Raw genomic sequence first — 14,294 nt, 5'->3', positions numbered from 1 at the left:
AAAAGAACTAGTTCCACCAATCCTACCTAATCCTAATCCTACCTAAATGTCTTTTGGCCTTCAAAGATATTAGGCCATACATTTATTGAACAGCCCATATATACCCTGTGTACTATACAAGAGTCCATAATTCTAAATTAAAAAGTAAACAGGCTGGATAAGTGACATCTAAGAATTTAAAATGACCAGAATTTAAAATGAATACACAGAATAGTTGAATGAAGGGCAGAGAAGGTGTCACATGAGGGGCACTACAGACAGAATATAAAACAAACATGGCCCAGTTTTCACCACAAAGGAGGTCAAGACCATTCAGATCCAACAAGAGCAAAGTGAGGATTAAAGATCTTCCTGGAATCATAATTTATATTCCCCCCGGTGTCTTGTATTAAGTATGCCCAGTTCTGTTATGCAGCTACAAATCAGAATGTTTTTGGACAGAGAATATGTGAATGTGGAATCATGAAAACAACTTATCCCCATTGCTTCATAACCATTTCTTTTTGCTAACATAAATTGAGTTACAAGCTTAATATAGGCTTTTTTATTGTAAGCTATAGAAAAGTTAATATAGCAATGCATATATTCAATTTAAATATGAACCTGAAAAGGATTTTTCAGCACAATTCAAGCAATGATTTTAAATACTGTAAATGTTAGGACTACAGAGCTCACATTAATCCCACCCTACAACAGAAAAACAGAAATAATGTAAATGTATGTACGTGGCATATACAAGACAATAATACAGAAACATAATATTAAATAAAATAAATGGTTTCTCTGAACAGTGCTTCTAACACAGCTGGATAGAAAATAACAAGCCTATCAGAACGGTCATTGTCAAGTTTGGGGTATCAGCTTTTATATTCTCTTAAAGTTTTATCGGAGCTGCCGTCTCCTACAGCTGACTTCTCCATTGCATTTCTCTGAGTGTTTTTCATCATGAGGGTGTGTATGATACACTAGTTAACTGATTTAATCCAACTATAATCTTTCTCTGTGCATCATCTCTTCTAGCTCTTCCTGCTAGAGCTGTTTACTCGTAAAAATATAGAAATTAGCCACATCATTGCTGCACGGTTCGCACCTGAAAATTGTGGTAAATCAAATCTGATGAAATGACCACACTCACAGTACGTTTTACAAGCATATGGTCAAATGACAAGCTTTTAAAAGAAAGGTCTAATTTAGATCCATTGTTCTTTAAACTTGAATTACATCATGCATCTCATTTTCATTGTTAGTGTTGTCATTCATGGAGAAAATGAATAATGTGTGTCTGCAATATTTCCTGATATGGCTAGATTGTCATTACGAAACATACCAGTTTCAGTACAGCAGAAGTCAGTTGTGACAAATGAGGAGTAAAGTCATTTCCATTGACATGCATGTCTTTGGTAAAAGACACATTTCAAGGATGTAAAATTAGAAATATATAAGTGGATACCACGGATTATTAGCCGGGCTTGTTGATAAACTAGCTAACAAGCTTTCTCTGTCTGCCGTTACACGTACTGGACACGCAGGAGTAAGATCACTTGAACAGAGTCGATACCGATTTGGGCTAAAGCGTTCACTGTTGTTTATCATTAGAGAAAGAGGCAGGCTTGGATGGTCATTAGCAGTGGAGGGCCGACAACAATGGATTAGCTTTCAACAACTAACACAGTGAAGGATTTAAGTTCACAAGAATGAAGTGCACACAGAAGCACTTGATTAGTCCTGGTCTGAAGAGAAGGCCCGACTGGAGAAGAGCTCGATTTGGAAATGTGGTCGACAGAGCATTTGACAGCTCAACAGGAAAGTCAGACAATAGACTACTAGCCTGTAGCAGTCAAAGTCTCAGCTTGTGCCATTATGACCATCTGTAGTGTCTTTATCAAGAAAGATGACTCGTATACACTTTCTGACATTGAGATAACAACATTATACATTTAACCACGCTAGTGATGTCGTTCAGAGTTAACGCAGGGGATGCTTTTCAGAAGCCTGTACAGAGAGAAACTCATCACAATAATAATGAAAGTACAAGTCAGATGTTTGTGTCTTCTAGCATTCCTACATTAGGCTCATTAGACTAAACATTTTGATCCCTCCTTTACACCATCTACGAACACGAGTAGGCTTTGGGAAACTAGATCCTCTTCCTCTCAAAACTCTGTGCTGTGAATCCTGAACACAACCTGTCCGGTCTTCAAAGAGTTCTGTAAAACTGCCCACTTGTGTTAAAGAGGCCTGGATCTCCACATCTATTTCAAGTGGCTCTGCTCTGATGTCCTGAGCAGGAGAAGAAACGTTTAGCCTGAAGTGAAGGAAGACGAGAGGCTTCCACTTACTCAAAGTAGCAGAAGGTGGGGTAGCCTTTGACGTTGAACTCCTGCTTCAGGCCGTCAAACTCAGCGGGGTGCACGTTCATCCCTGCCAACACCTTGAAATTAGAAAGTGGAACATGAGTCATGGGCTGTCAGCGAGGGAAAGTGAGAGTGACAGAAAGAAGGACAGACATCAAAAACACGTTTGTCTTCATCAGAGGACTCTTGCTATGCTTAAGAAGGATGGATGGTGACTCTCAGGAACGGTTACAAAAACTGCTGTGAAGGTTGACCAGCTTTGTCAAACAACCCTATTATGAAGAACAAAATGAGTAGCACATTCTAGTAGCTCAAATGTTTATACAACTACTATGACTTTCTAGTAGCTATAATGTTTATACATCTACTATCACTTTCTAATAGCTTACATGTTTATACTACTATCACTTTCTAGTAGCAAACATGTTCATACTACTACCATCAATTCCTAGTAGCTAACATGTTATACCACAACTATCATTTTCTAGAAGCAAACATGTTTACTGTATGCTAGTACTATCACTTTCTAGTAGCTAACACGTTTATACCAGTACTATCACTTTCTAGTAGCTGACAAGTTTTTACAAGTACAATCACATTCTAGTATGTAATAAGTGTATGCCAGTACCATCACCTTCTAGTATCTAACAAGTTTATACCAGTGCTATCACTTTTGAGTTGCTCATATTTTTTCAGAATAAACAATAAAGCTTGTTAAGGTAATGATTTTAAGATTAACAAAAACTTTTGTGTTAGGTCCAATCATGTGGAGCAGATTACAATTGCCATCATCATCAGTGAGCCTTGGATATTACAGCTGTTAGAACAAGTGAATAAATCAGTTTCTACAATCCAGTAAAACCTTAAATGCAATTATATTGATACTTTTATTATTTTACTTAGGATCCAGCTGATTTATTTTAAAAAACTATTCTGGCTTCACTTTACTTTTGGGATATTTTAAAAACTTGTTCAACTTATTGTAAGGACACTCCAGACCGACAGCTACATATCGCCTAAAAGCTTGTGAGCCTGCACATTAGATACAGATCTATCCAGCTTTAAAGTCTTAATCTCAAAAGTTTATTACAGATAACGCCTCAATCATTTCCAAGAGAAAAAAAAGCCTTTGAACCTGGTTTGGTTTTTCTGAAGGCCTAGTTCAAGTTATATTCTCTCATGTTCCAAAGGTAAAGGCAAACAAACAAGGCTCAGATGCCAAATCCTTTCTGTGGCAACAGGATCATTTTTAAGGGTTCATATAGAAAAAAACATGATGATGAACTACTATAAGAGTTCTTCCATATTTGTTGTGCGTCTTACTTGTGCAAAATGAAAGCCATCGTTATGCGCTTCAAAAATGCGAGTTACCTCAACAAAGTAGCGCTTACAATTTGTATGCATCCACACTGTGAGATAAACACATGAATCCCAAAATGTCATGCATATTCTGGTCATGAACAACCTAGTAACGCACAAATCCTGAACAAGCATGCAACAACACACCTGTTAAGTGCAAACCCATCTGTGCACCCATCTATGTATAAATCGATGTATAATAATAGATATATCAAACTTTATTGATCCCCCTGGAGGTCTCCATAATGCATAAAGCTACATATAAATCACTTGCCTTACAGGTTTTTCACTCATCATTGTATCATCTTCCATAGGCTGTATGCCAAGTAATGCATGCAAATTCAGATAGAACCAAGTGATAGTTTACACAAAATTTGAATTTTACTTTATGTAGTCTAATGGTTGGGATTATTTTCAGAGTAATCCCTGTCTTTTTGGAGTTATAGGCATAAACGTAAATCTAAAAAAAAACTCCAAAAATCTCTAGAGTGCTCTTCTGTAACGTCCCCTCTTATAATGAAACCTTAAAATTAGGAATATTTCTGAACAATTCTACATTTGAAAATAGTTTATAGCATTAAATGGAAGGCTGAAATAAGCTCCCATTGTCCCCTCTCTACACTGCATGGAGGTATTGGATAACTTTTTTTGGACGAGGACAAAGAAAGTTGTCACAGTTCACGACTGTCATGTGGACATGCATTTTTGCCTACATCTCCAAAAGAGACAGATTATTATAAATCCCAACCCTTAGTCGACATGAGGGTGATAAGAACATTTGTGAAATTTTAGGGTGAACCATCATTTTAACAACTTTCAGCCGGTGCTACATATGTAACAAAGCCACACGTATGATTCAAGGAGAGATAACGTTGTGATGTTGTGTGTATGTATTGTGTATGGGAGATGCTGACTTACATATCGTCCCCTTGCCTCTGTCGCGGCTTGCTGGAAAATTGGCTGCATCCTCTTACAAACACCACACCCTGTAACCAATGTCAAAGGTCAAGTCTAGTGGATTTTTACTTGCTGTTCCTTTTACTAAGTCATCCATTGATTCAGTTTTTATTGAACCCAAGAGTCCATATGAAGGATTTGAACACTAAGGTTATTGCAGTTAAAAGGGGTTGCTTTTTCCTTTTTTAGGTTCAACCCACTCAAGGAGGCACCCACACAGCACACAGCACATAGAAGCGCTATTTTCCTTGAGTCATCCGCCTGACCTTTTCTTACAGAAAGCCGTCTAGCTGCCCTCACAGAGGTCCACTACTGCTGGCAGGCTTCAACGACAGACTCGACAACATATTCTGACCCAATACAAATATTTTGAACATTCATGAGTTAAGTAGCAGACGTAAGGGTAATTGTACACTTATGCAGAAACCAAAAAATTGGCAACCATGAAACTGGAAACTGACTTTTTGGCTTTCTAAAGCATGAAGAACAACATTTACAGAAAATGTGAAACAATATTATAAAGCCAACTTGATATTTTTGCTTTATTTAGGTTATTAATATTGAAAATCATAGGACTCACATGGAGCATAGAACATCATGAGGATTGGCTTCTCCTCTCTTTTCAGCAGCTTTCTGAATTCCTGGAGAAAGATAAGAAGCAAAGCTGTGAATAATGAAACAAACAAATAAATATTGTGGTGTTGAAGTTTGAGAAGAGAGGACTGAAGTTCTCAGTAAGTTGGGGGTAAACTTTGAAGATGCTGCATGGTGCGAGTGAAACAGCCATCCTGCTGAAAGGATGACTAGGACAATATGTTTTTTGCATTTCACTGTAGAAGGAAAATAATGTATCTATGTAAAATTATTTATTTCGTCAATCATTTAAATTGTTGTTTTAAAATCATCAAATAAAAAACTAAAAAACTACCGTATTTTCTGCACTATAAGGCGCCCTTAAAAGCCTTTAATTTTCTCAAAAAACGACGTGTGCTCCTTATCATCCGAGCGCCTTATATATGAACATTACCTGGTGCGTGACTTGTTTACGAACACTCATGACTCTACGCCGACTGAGATGACACGCCGTGGGCGGGATTATGTCATTGCGTCATCACGGTGTGGGATTTACGACCCACATCACATCATGGCAGACGTCTATGGCGTGATATTACTGCAACCGGTTTGAGCGAGTGTGTCTTGGATCTTGTACACTCAAAATCACTGCTGCGAGCTCAACCAGTCATACACGTGTGTTCAACATGTCATACACACGCTGAACTTCACGCGCGCTGCTGCTTTAAGCCTTTTAAACATAATTTAAACAAAGTTACCATGGGAGTGAACGGAGTTGTCAGAACCCTTAATAAAGTTTGACTTTATCTGACGGGTTTGTTGACATTCCCTTTAGCAAAGCTTTATCTAGTGGATGCATAACGCAACCGCAGTCAAACGTTTGACTGCATCTTTTATTCTATGTGCCTTATAATCTGGTGCGCCCTATTTATGAAAAACGTTCTAAAATAGGCCATTCATTGAAGGTGCGCCTTATAGTGCGGAAATAAGGTAATAATTACCAGCGAAATATTTTGTCATAATCCTCTGGATTTTGTCCATAAATAACTTTCATAGAAGGTGCGCCTCACATTTTGAAAACCACTGCTCAATACTTTATGAATCACTTCTTTTTTTTTCCAAAAAGGCAGAGTTGATGACACAAAAGATGAACAATTGCACAGGTAGAACCAGGAACATTTTCATTAATTAATGAATACTGCTGTGAACCGTGACATAGTTTTGTTATAAGATGGACACGTTGCTTACTCAGCTCAAAAGCCTGATCAAACAACTCAGCAAAGAAGAAAAGTTCCACTTACCTTTTCTGTTTCGATGTGGTGGATATCTTTAGCCTCAGGGTTCTCTTCCCACAGTGGGGGGCCAGATGGGTCCTTCAAGAATGCTACCATGGACTGAAAGACCGAAAGAGAAATCTAATGTATTATTCATAATAAGTAGTAGTATTTGAAGTAACCATTAGTTTAAACATGGGCGTTGATGAGTGTTCTTTGATGAAAGCTAATATCAACTTTTTTATGATCCGAGACATGTTAAAATATATTCCTGTATCTTTTGGTGTGTTAACATACATAGTTGAACTTGTTAGAAAAAGGGCCATTTGTCTGTGTCATAGATTATGCCAATATAAGGGTAAAAGTTTAAATATTATTTTTGCATCAACAAAAAATGAGTTTTACACACACTACATTGAACGTAAATAAACAAAACAGATATTTGTAACAGAATGTTTCCTTCACCACATCTATATATAACAGATTCTTATTATTTTAAGCAACCAGTGTTGAGACGAAAAATTACTTTAAGGAAAAAAAGAATTTTCATTTGTTAGAAGTCTTCGAAGTCTAGATACTTCGAATGTCAAGCTTGCACTTGCCTTGATCGAAAATGTTGTTGTTTTCATCTTTACATTATCATACAACCAAATCTCAGTAAGATAAAGAATGGCTGCTTCAATGACAACATCCATTTCAAGATGCCCTCAATGCCCTTTCTCAATTACAGATGAATGACTTCCATTATCTGTTCCATCCAGGTGGCGGAAAGACCACAGATCATATTAATGTGACAGCTTTTTTTTTTTAGAAACATCACTAAGGATTTAAACTGCAAAATACTTGGAGGAAATGGAAAAAAATGGAAAAATAAAATATAGTAAAATCCTCAACGCCACAAGCAAACTGACTCAACTCATGTCCCAAACAAAGTTCCAATATTCTTATTTATACAGTATTTTGACATGTCTCTCAAAACATGCCTTTTTATAAGTTTAACATGCAACAGTGTCTTAATAAAGACTTAAAGATGCAATCTTATCCTGCCTTAAAAAAATGTTTTAATCAGACTTGCCTTACAGGTGTCAACTACAGTACCTTAAGAAGATAAAAACCACATCTTATAAACCATCCAACTCTAACATTACTGTCTTTTTGTCAGAAATACTACACAATACTTGAATTGAACACTCTTGAATCATCTGTTTATTACCATTAGAACTCTGATTTGAGAGTTTAAACAGCGATGTATGAGACTAAACTTTGGTTTAATGCACTACTTGGATTCAATTGTTGTTGTTTTTCCCATCGTCATTCCATTCAATATAAATGCAGTGAAATGACTTTCTGTCATGACAGCATTATAACAGCATAACAAACAATCAACATGATATATAAACGACATGTGTGACATTCTTGTAATATTATTACTAAAAAATATTTCTGGCAAGAAGGAGCAGCAATGTCCATCCATAAAAAACAACATAACTCAGGAGAACTTTTTGCTTCTTTTTTTTTACTTTTGAAATTACACAGCAAAAGAATGATGGCAATCCAAACAGTTTTCTGGCAACACCTTCTCCACCCACATTGTGAGTTCGACCAAAAGAAAAACAAACAAACACATTGTAGCCTTGAAATTCATCAGCCAATATTATTGTGTGATTTGTGTGTTTTTAAAACAAAGACAAGACCGATTGAGATTGAGCATTCAGCATACATGGATAGTTAAACTGAGAGTGAACAGAATCACACCTCACATATTTGAGTAAAGACAGATGCTGGTGTAATGCAGACAGAAGGCCTACGATCAAAACACATTGGTTTTGTGTAGGCACTAACCTTGAATGTAGCAGGTCTGTTGTATTCTGTGTGGAATGTCCCGTCCCTGCAAAAGAGCAAAAGCAGACATGACGTTCAAAGCCCTGGCAGAGTTTCACTCTCTCTCTGAAGAGAGAGACAGAACATTACTCACTTGTAGTGCATCAGCTCTGCGCCGTTGGATTTGGAACTGGGGTCCACCTTCACCTTCTTACAAAGCTTACGACCCTCTGAGTCGCTGAGGAAGAGAACGGAAGCACACAATGATGAACTGAGAAGTATACAATATCAGCAGTTCCCTGCAAACATTTGTCAAAAAAGAAGTGCAAGAAGCATTGAGGAATTTATATGTGGATGTTTATCAACCCTACTCTATCTGCCAATATCTCATCTGAACCATCCTTCAAATTTAAAAGGTATGACATCTTCAGCTTTGTAAACCACAGTTCAACCTCCCAGTTTCTGAGAGTCTATAGTTCAGTACAGCAGGGGTTGTCTTACTTTTTCCACTCCCACCGCTTTTCACAAGTAATGTGTCCTTACCAGCCAATCTTTAGACAAGCTCTTCTTTTAATGAATCTAGCACTTTAAATACATCTAAACAATGTCTACACACTGTCTGCTATCAGCAATATGGATTTGTAATAACAGCACTTGATTTACTACATCCCTTAAAGACTGTTCACATTATTGAAATATCAGGTCAGATTTCTATAATATTTATTTCAATATATAAAATGTCAAAAAATCTAAAAGTGCAAACAAATTAATAATTAAAAAAGGGTTGGGCTTTGAACTTTGCATCTGGTCTACAGTAATTGTTAAAGTCTACAGTAAGTGTCTTTTTAGCTCCATCAAGCCCAATCCCCAATTGTCCTAAGCAGTAAGGGTGTTGTAACTTATCTGGGTTACATAATTTGATTGTTTATGTTGATTTGTGACATTGTTTATTTATAATATTAATTAAAGGCAGCTAAATTATTATCACCATTATTTACTTAAAAACAGACTTAAAAGGATGAAATTGATAATTGAGGACATTGACATTGGTGAGAAACAGCATGTCCGATAATGCTTGCGTGAAAACCCGGATGTTGCGGCACAGATAAAGACCAGAAGTAGTTTTTCGCACAGCCAACTAGCTCCTTGACAATGAATGATCGAACGCCACAATATGCAAAAACTGACCTCACCTTTTTTCTCATCTTTTTTTCTTATATAAAGCAAGTTTATGTTCCACATTTAACGTCCAGCAAAGTGAAATAGTTTACTTCTTGTTTTTGTAGTCGATTTAGGGTTTCATAGATGGTCATGTTGAAATGATATTCCTTGGATACAGTGTAAGAAACTCATCTGGCAGAGTACATACACTGGCCTTTCTCATTAAGAGACTGTAGCCTGCACAGATTATTTTTTTTACTTTGTTGCAACTTAATGCTATGTAGCTAATTCAAGTTTTAAATGCAATGTTTGTTAATTATTATTTCATTTTAGTCCAATAAATTGCAACCTAAGCTTTTTTTCACAATACTTGATGATGTAATTTAGGGAGCCACAGAAACAGAATAACTGATTGGATTTGTTATCCAGAATCAGAACCTTGTTTTGCAATTTGCCAGTGTTAAGTGCTGAAAAGATCACGTTTCAGCTGTAAACTGCCAGTGTTTAGCATATTAGCATGAAAGAATGAGGCCAAAAATCTAGCCAAATATAAATTGTTTAAAGCAATATCCAACTAATGACATATTATTACCAATGTCAGTATTATTTAGACTCTTATTTTTATTATATATTTTTTAATTTACTGGAAAAGTTTGTCCCAAAACCAAATTGGGTTTCTGTATTGATGTGCCTTACTTGTGCTCATATTGAAGAAGCAGTGATGCGTTTAAAACTGCTTGTACTATACAAAACACTATAAAAAAAAAATATGGTATTATACTGCTATCAACATCAGCTGCTATATTATGCAGTCAGTCAACGTAAATGCATTACGTTGTTCACACTTGCCTAACAGTACGTCAGCAGAAATGAATTAAGCAGGGGAGATGGTTTATTTGTTTAATTGTAAGGAGACTCTGGTGAAAAGTCAAATAAATATGCTTGTGGCCTCAAACACACACTTCACACTCACACCAATGAACTCTTGGCAACAACGAATATTATTCTACTGTAATGAACACTAAGCCTTTCAGCACAACAGGATCGGAAGGATCATTATTTGAAATTTTGTGGGAAAAACACTTAAAATACTCCCTGCCAAATGAAATCCATTCAAGAGACCAGTTGGGTGTCACTTTTCAATGCCATATTTTGCTGACTCATTACAGCAGATGGGACCAGCGTGGACACACAAGTAGCAGGTGTGACTTTCATTCGGCAATGACACGCAGTCATCCATTCAAAACACAAGTCTGCTGCTCAGAACTCCTTGAAACAGTGAGGGTGATGATCTATGAGGGTCACCTTGTGCTAAAGAACCAAATAGATCATGTTAAGAAATGACCAAAGAATATTATATTAAGTGCTCCAAAGTTTTGAAAGACTTGTAAACAGCAGGACTCTGCTCGAACCAAGCCTTTGTTACAGTCTTTGTGTCATAATAAGAAGAAGGCAGACATACAGAAATTTTATTGAAAGCTGGAACACAATAATACACTATTTGGCAAATATGAAAACTTTAATATTGGATTTCATAAGAAGTTTGTATTCCCATAAGTCACAAACAATGGATGAGACACATCAAGTCAATGCTTCAAATTCTTCTCATCATGACTAAAACATTTTAGTTTTCTGTTCCAAGCAGCCAACTTTCAACCCTTTTTTTTCTGGCAAATTTATTAAAAATAAAAAACTGAGAAATCACATGTACATAAGTATTCACAGCCTTTGCTATAAAGCTCAAAATTGAGTTCAGGTTCATTCTGGTCCCACTGTTCATCCTTTGATTCTTTCTGCAGCTTAGTTAGAGTTTAGCTGTGATAAATTGAGTTTATTGGACATGATTTGGAAGGCCCACACCTGTCTATAGAAGGTCCAACAGTTGACAGTGCTTGCACAAACCAATCAGAAAGTCAAAGGAATTGTCTGTAGACCTCTAAGACATGATTGTCTACAGGCCCAAATCTAGAGAAGGTTACAGAATCTCTGCTGCATTGAAGGTCCCAATAAGAACAGTGGCCTCCAACATTCGTAAGTGGAAGAAGTTTGGAAACACCAGGACTCCTTTTTAGAGGTTGCTGGCCATCTAAACAGAGAAACAAGATGATCCCTCTGTCAGAGCTCCGGAGTTCTTCTGTGGAGAGAGGAAAACCTTCCAGAAGGACAACCATCTCTGCAGCAATCCACAAATCAGGCCTGTATGGTAGACTGACCAGACAAAAACAATGCAGCTGAATGGAGTTTGCCAAAGGCACCTGTAGGACTTTCAGACCATGAGAAAGAAAATTATATGATTAGACCAGATTGAACTCTTTGGTGTGAATTTGAGCCGTTAGGTTTGGAAGAAACCAGGCACCGCTCATCACCACGCTAATACCATCCCTACAGTGAAGCGTGTTGGTGGCAGCATTATGCTGTGGGAATGTTTTTCGGTGGCAGGAACTAGTCAGGATAGAGGGAAAGATGAATGCAGCAATGCACAGACACATCCTGGATGAAAACCTGCTCTTGAATTCAGAATAGGGCGACGGTTCATCTTTCAGCAGGACCCTAAGCACACAGCCAAGATATCAAAGTAGTGGCTTCAGGACAACTCTGTGAATGTCCTTGAGTGGCCCAGACGGAGCCCATAAGGGGATCCAGTTGAACAGATCTGAAAATGGCTTTTCACCGACACTTCCCATGCAACCTGATGCAGCTTGAGAGATGTGCAAAAAGGAATGGGTGAATCTGCCCAACGATAGGTGTGCCAAGCTTGTCGATTGTAAATGTGAATCAATAAAGTATTGACAAAAGGCTGTCAATACTTATGTACATGTAAATGTATTTTTATTAAATTTGGCAAAATCTCAAAAATGTGAGTTTAATCAATTTTTAAATAAGGCTGTATTACAAAATGTGGAAAAGGTGAAACATGTGAATACCAGATGCACTGTAAATGAGCAAAAGTGTGGTTGCATCATTTGCCCAGCATTTTTTTCCTGTATGACATCATTCAGCAATCTGGTGAATCATATTTGGCATACAGGGTTTGCTCCTGTCATCTGTTCACAGTATGCACTATGGACACTGTAGGCCCTAAGGCTTGTTGTATTTACACTTTCCCTGATATGCCAGAGAAGCTGTAGAGAGAAGTCAAAGTGGGTTTTCCACCTCTCACAGTTTCCGGTTTTAAAATACACTTTCTTCTCTAGTTTGTGCACTTGGCAGGTGAAATAAATAATTAGATGATCTAAGTGAAACTGAACTCCAGGAAGGGCAAGAAAGAACAACACGTCAAAGTCACATCAGTGGGGAGCAGAGCGAGGCAAGCTGGAGGAAAACAATTGCAGCAGGTGTCTTGGGAGTCTTTGTGCATTTTTTAATGTAAACCCAGTCAACAGCTGATAGATGTGTTGCACAAAGACACTTGACAGACGTATATTGGAGAGTTAAGGAAAATAAATGTGCACACAGAGGGCAAACACTTCTCATGAAGCAAAAGAAGATGTTATTTTTCCATTTCTATTGAATAGTGAAGAGATCTGGCAATATTTATACTTCTTTCTCCATTAAAAAAGCATCAACGCTGAAAGATTTCATTTTCAATTAACACAAGCGATCAAACTCTGATTAGAGGTACAGTGGGTACAGAAAGTAATCAGACCCCTTTCGTTTTTTCACTCTTTGTTTCATTGCAGCCATTCGCTCAAATCATTTAAGTTTATTTTTTCCTAATTTTTCCCGCAAAATTATTGGAAAAAGGAAAACTGAAATATCACATGATCATAAGTATTCAGACCCCTTGCTCAGTATTGATAGGAAGCACCTTATTGAGCTAGTACAGCCATGAGTCTTGGGAATGATGCAACAAGTTTTTCACCTGTATTTAGGGATCGTCTGCCATTCTTCCTTGCAGAACCTCTCCAGTTCTGTTTGGTTGGATGGTGATCGTTGATGGACAGCCATTTTCAGGTCTATCCAGATGCTCGATTGGGTTTAGGTCAGGGCTCTGGCTGGAACATTCAAGAATGGTCACAGAGTGGTTCCGAAGCCACTCCTTTGTTATTTTAGCTGTGTGCTTAGGGTCATTGTCTTGTTGGAAAGTGAACCTTTGGCCCAGTCTGAGGTGCTAAGCACTCTGGAAAAGGTTTTCTTCCAGGATATCTATGTACTTGGCCTCATTATCTTTCCTTCAATTGCACCAGGTGGAGGGCTGCAGCGATAGTTGACTTTCGGGAACTTTCTCCCATCTCCCAACTGCATCTCTGGAGTTCCACCACAGTGACCTGTGGGTTCTCCTTTACTTCTCTCACCAAGGCTCTTCTCCCACGTTCGCTCAGTTTGGCTGGTCGGCCAGGACCAGTAAGAGTTGTGGTCATCCCAAAGTTCCATTCAAGGATTATGGAGGCCACTGTGCTCCTAGAAACCTTGAGTGCTGCAGAAATTCTTCTGTAACCTTGGCCAGATCTGTGCAACAATTCCATCTCTGAGCTCTTCGGGCAGTTCCTTCAACCTCATGATTCTTATTGGCTCCGACATGCATTGTGAGCGTTAAGGTCTTATATAGACAGGTGTGTGTCTTTTCTAATCGATTCCAATCAGTTTAATAAAATACAGCTGGACTCCAATGAAGGAGTAGAACCATCTCAGGTAGGGTCAGAAGAAATGGACAACACAAGAGTTAGATACGAGTCACAGCAAAGAGTCTGAATACTTATGACCATGTTATATTTCAGTTTTCCTTTTTTAATACATTTGCAAACGTTTCTACATTTCTGTTTTTTTCTGTCAAGGTGTGTTGCTGAGTGGACAT

General features: G+C 37.7%; 1 protein-coding gene across 1 annotated transcript in view; it reads right to left on the bottom strand.

The window, feature by feature from the left end:
- pdia5 (protein disulfide isomerase family A, member 5) overlaps window positions 1-14,294 on the bottom strand; it is a 42,561-nt gene that overhangs the window by 17,592 nt on the left and 10,675 nt on the right. The window contains exons 4-9 of the mRNA XM_087803499.1: window positions 8,493-8,576; window positions 8,360-8,405; window positions 6,545-6,637; window positions 5,251-5,311; window positions 4,632-4,699; window positions 2,340-2,431 (exon numbers count right to left, since the gene is read on the bottom strand). Of these exons, the coding sequence (XP_087659625.1) occupies window positions 2,340-2,431; window positions 4,632-4,699; window positions 5,251-5,311; window positions 6,545-6,637; window positions 8,360-8,405; window positions 8,493-8,576 (444 nt within the window). The remainder of the gene's footprint in view (window positions 1-2,339; window positions 2,432-4,631; window positions 4,700-5,250; window positions 5,312-6,544; window positions 6,638-8,359; window positions 8,406-8,492; window positions 8,577-14,294) is intronic.

Source organism: Callionymus lyra, chromosome 12, assembly GCF_982586985.1.
Source record: "Callionymus lyra chromosome 12, fCalLyr1.hap1.1, whole genome shotgun sequence".
Taxonomy (NCBI): domain Eukaryota; kingdom Metazoa; phylum Chordata; class Actinopteri; order Syngnathiformes; family Callionymidae; genus Callionymus; species Callionymus lyra.
This window is presented reverse-complemented; position numbering and strand designations above follow the sequence as displayed.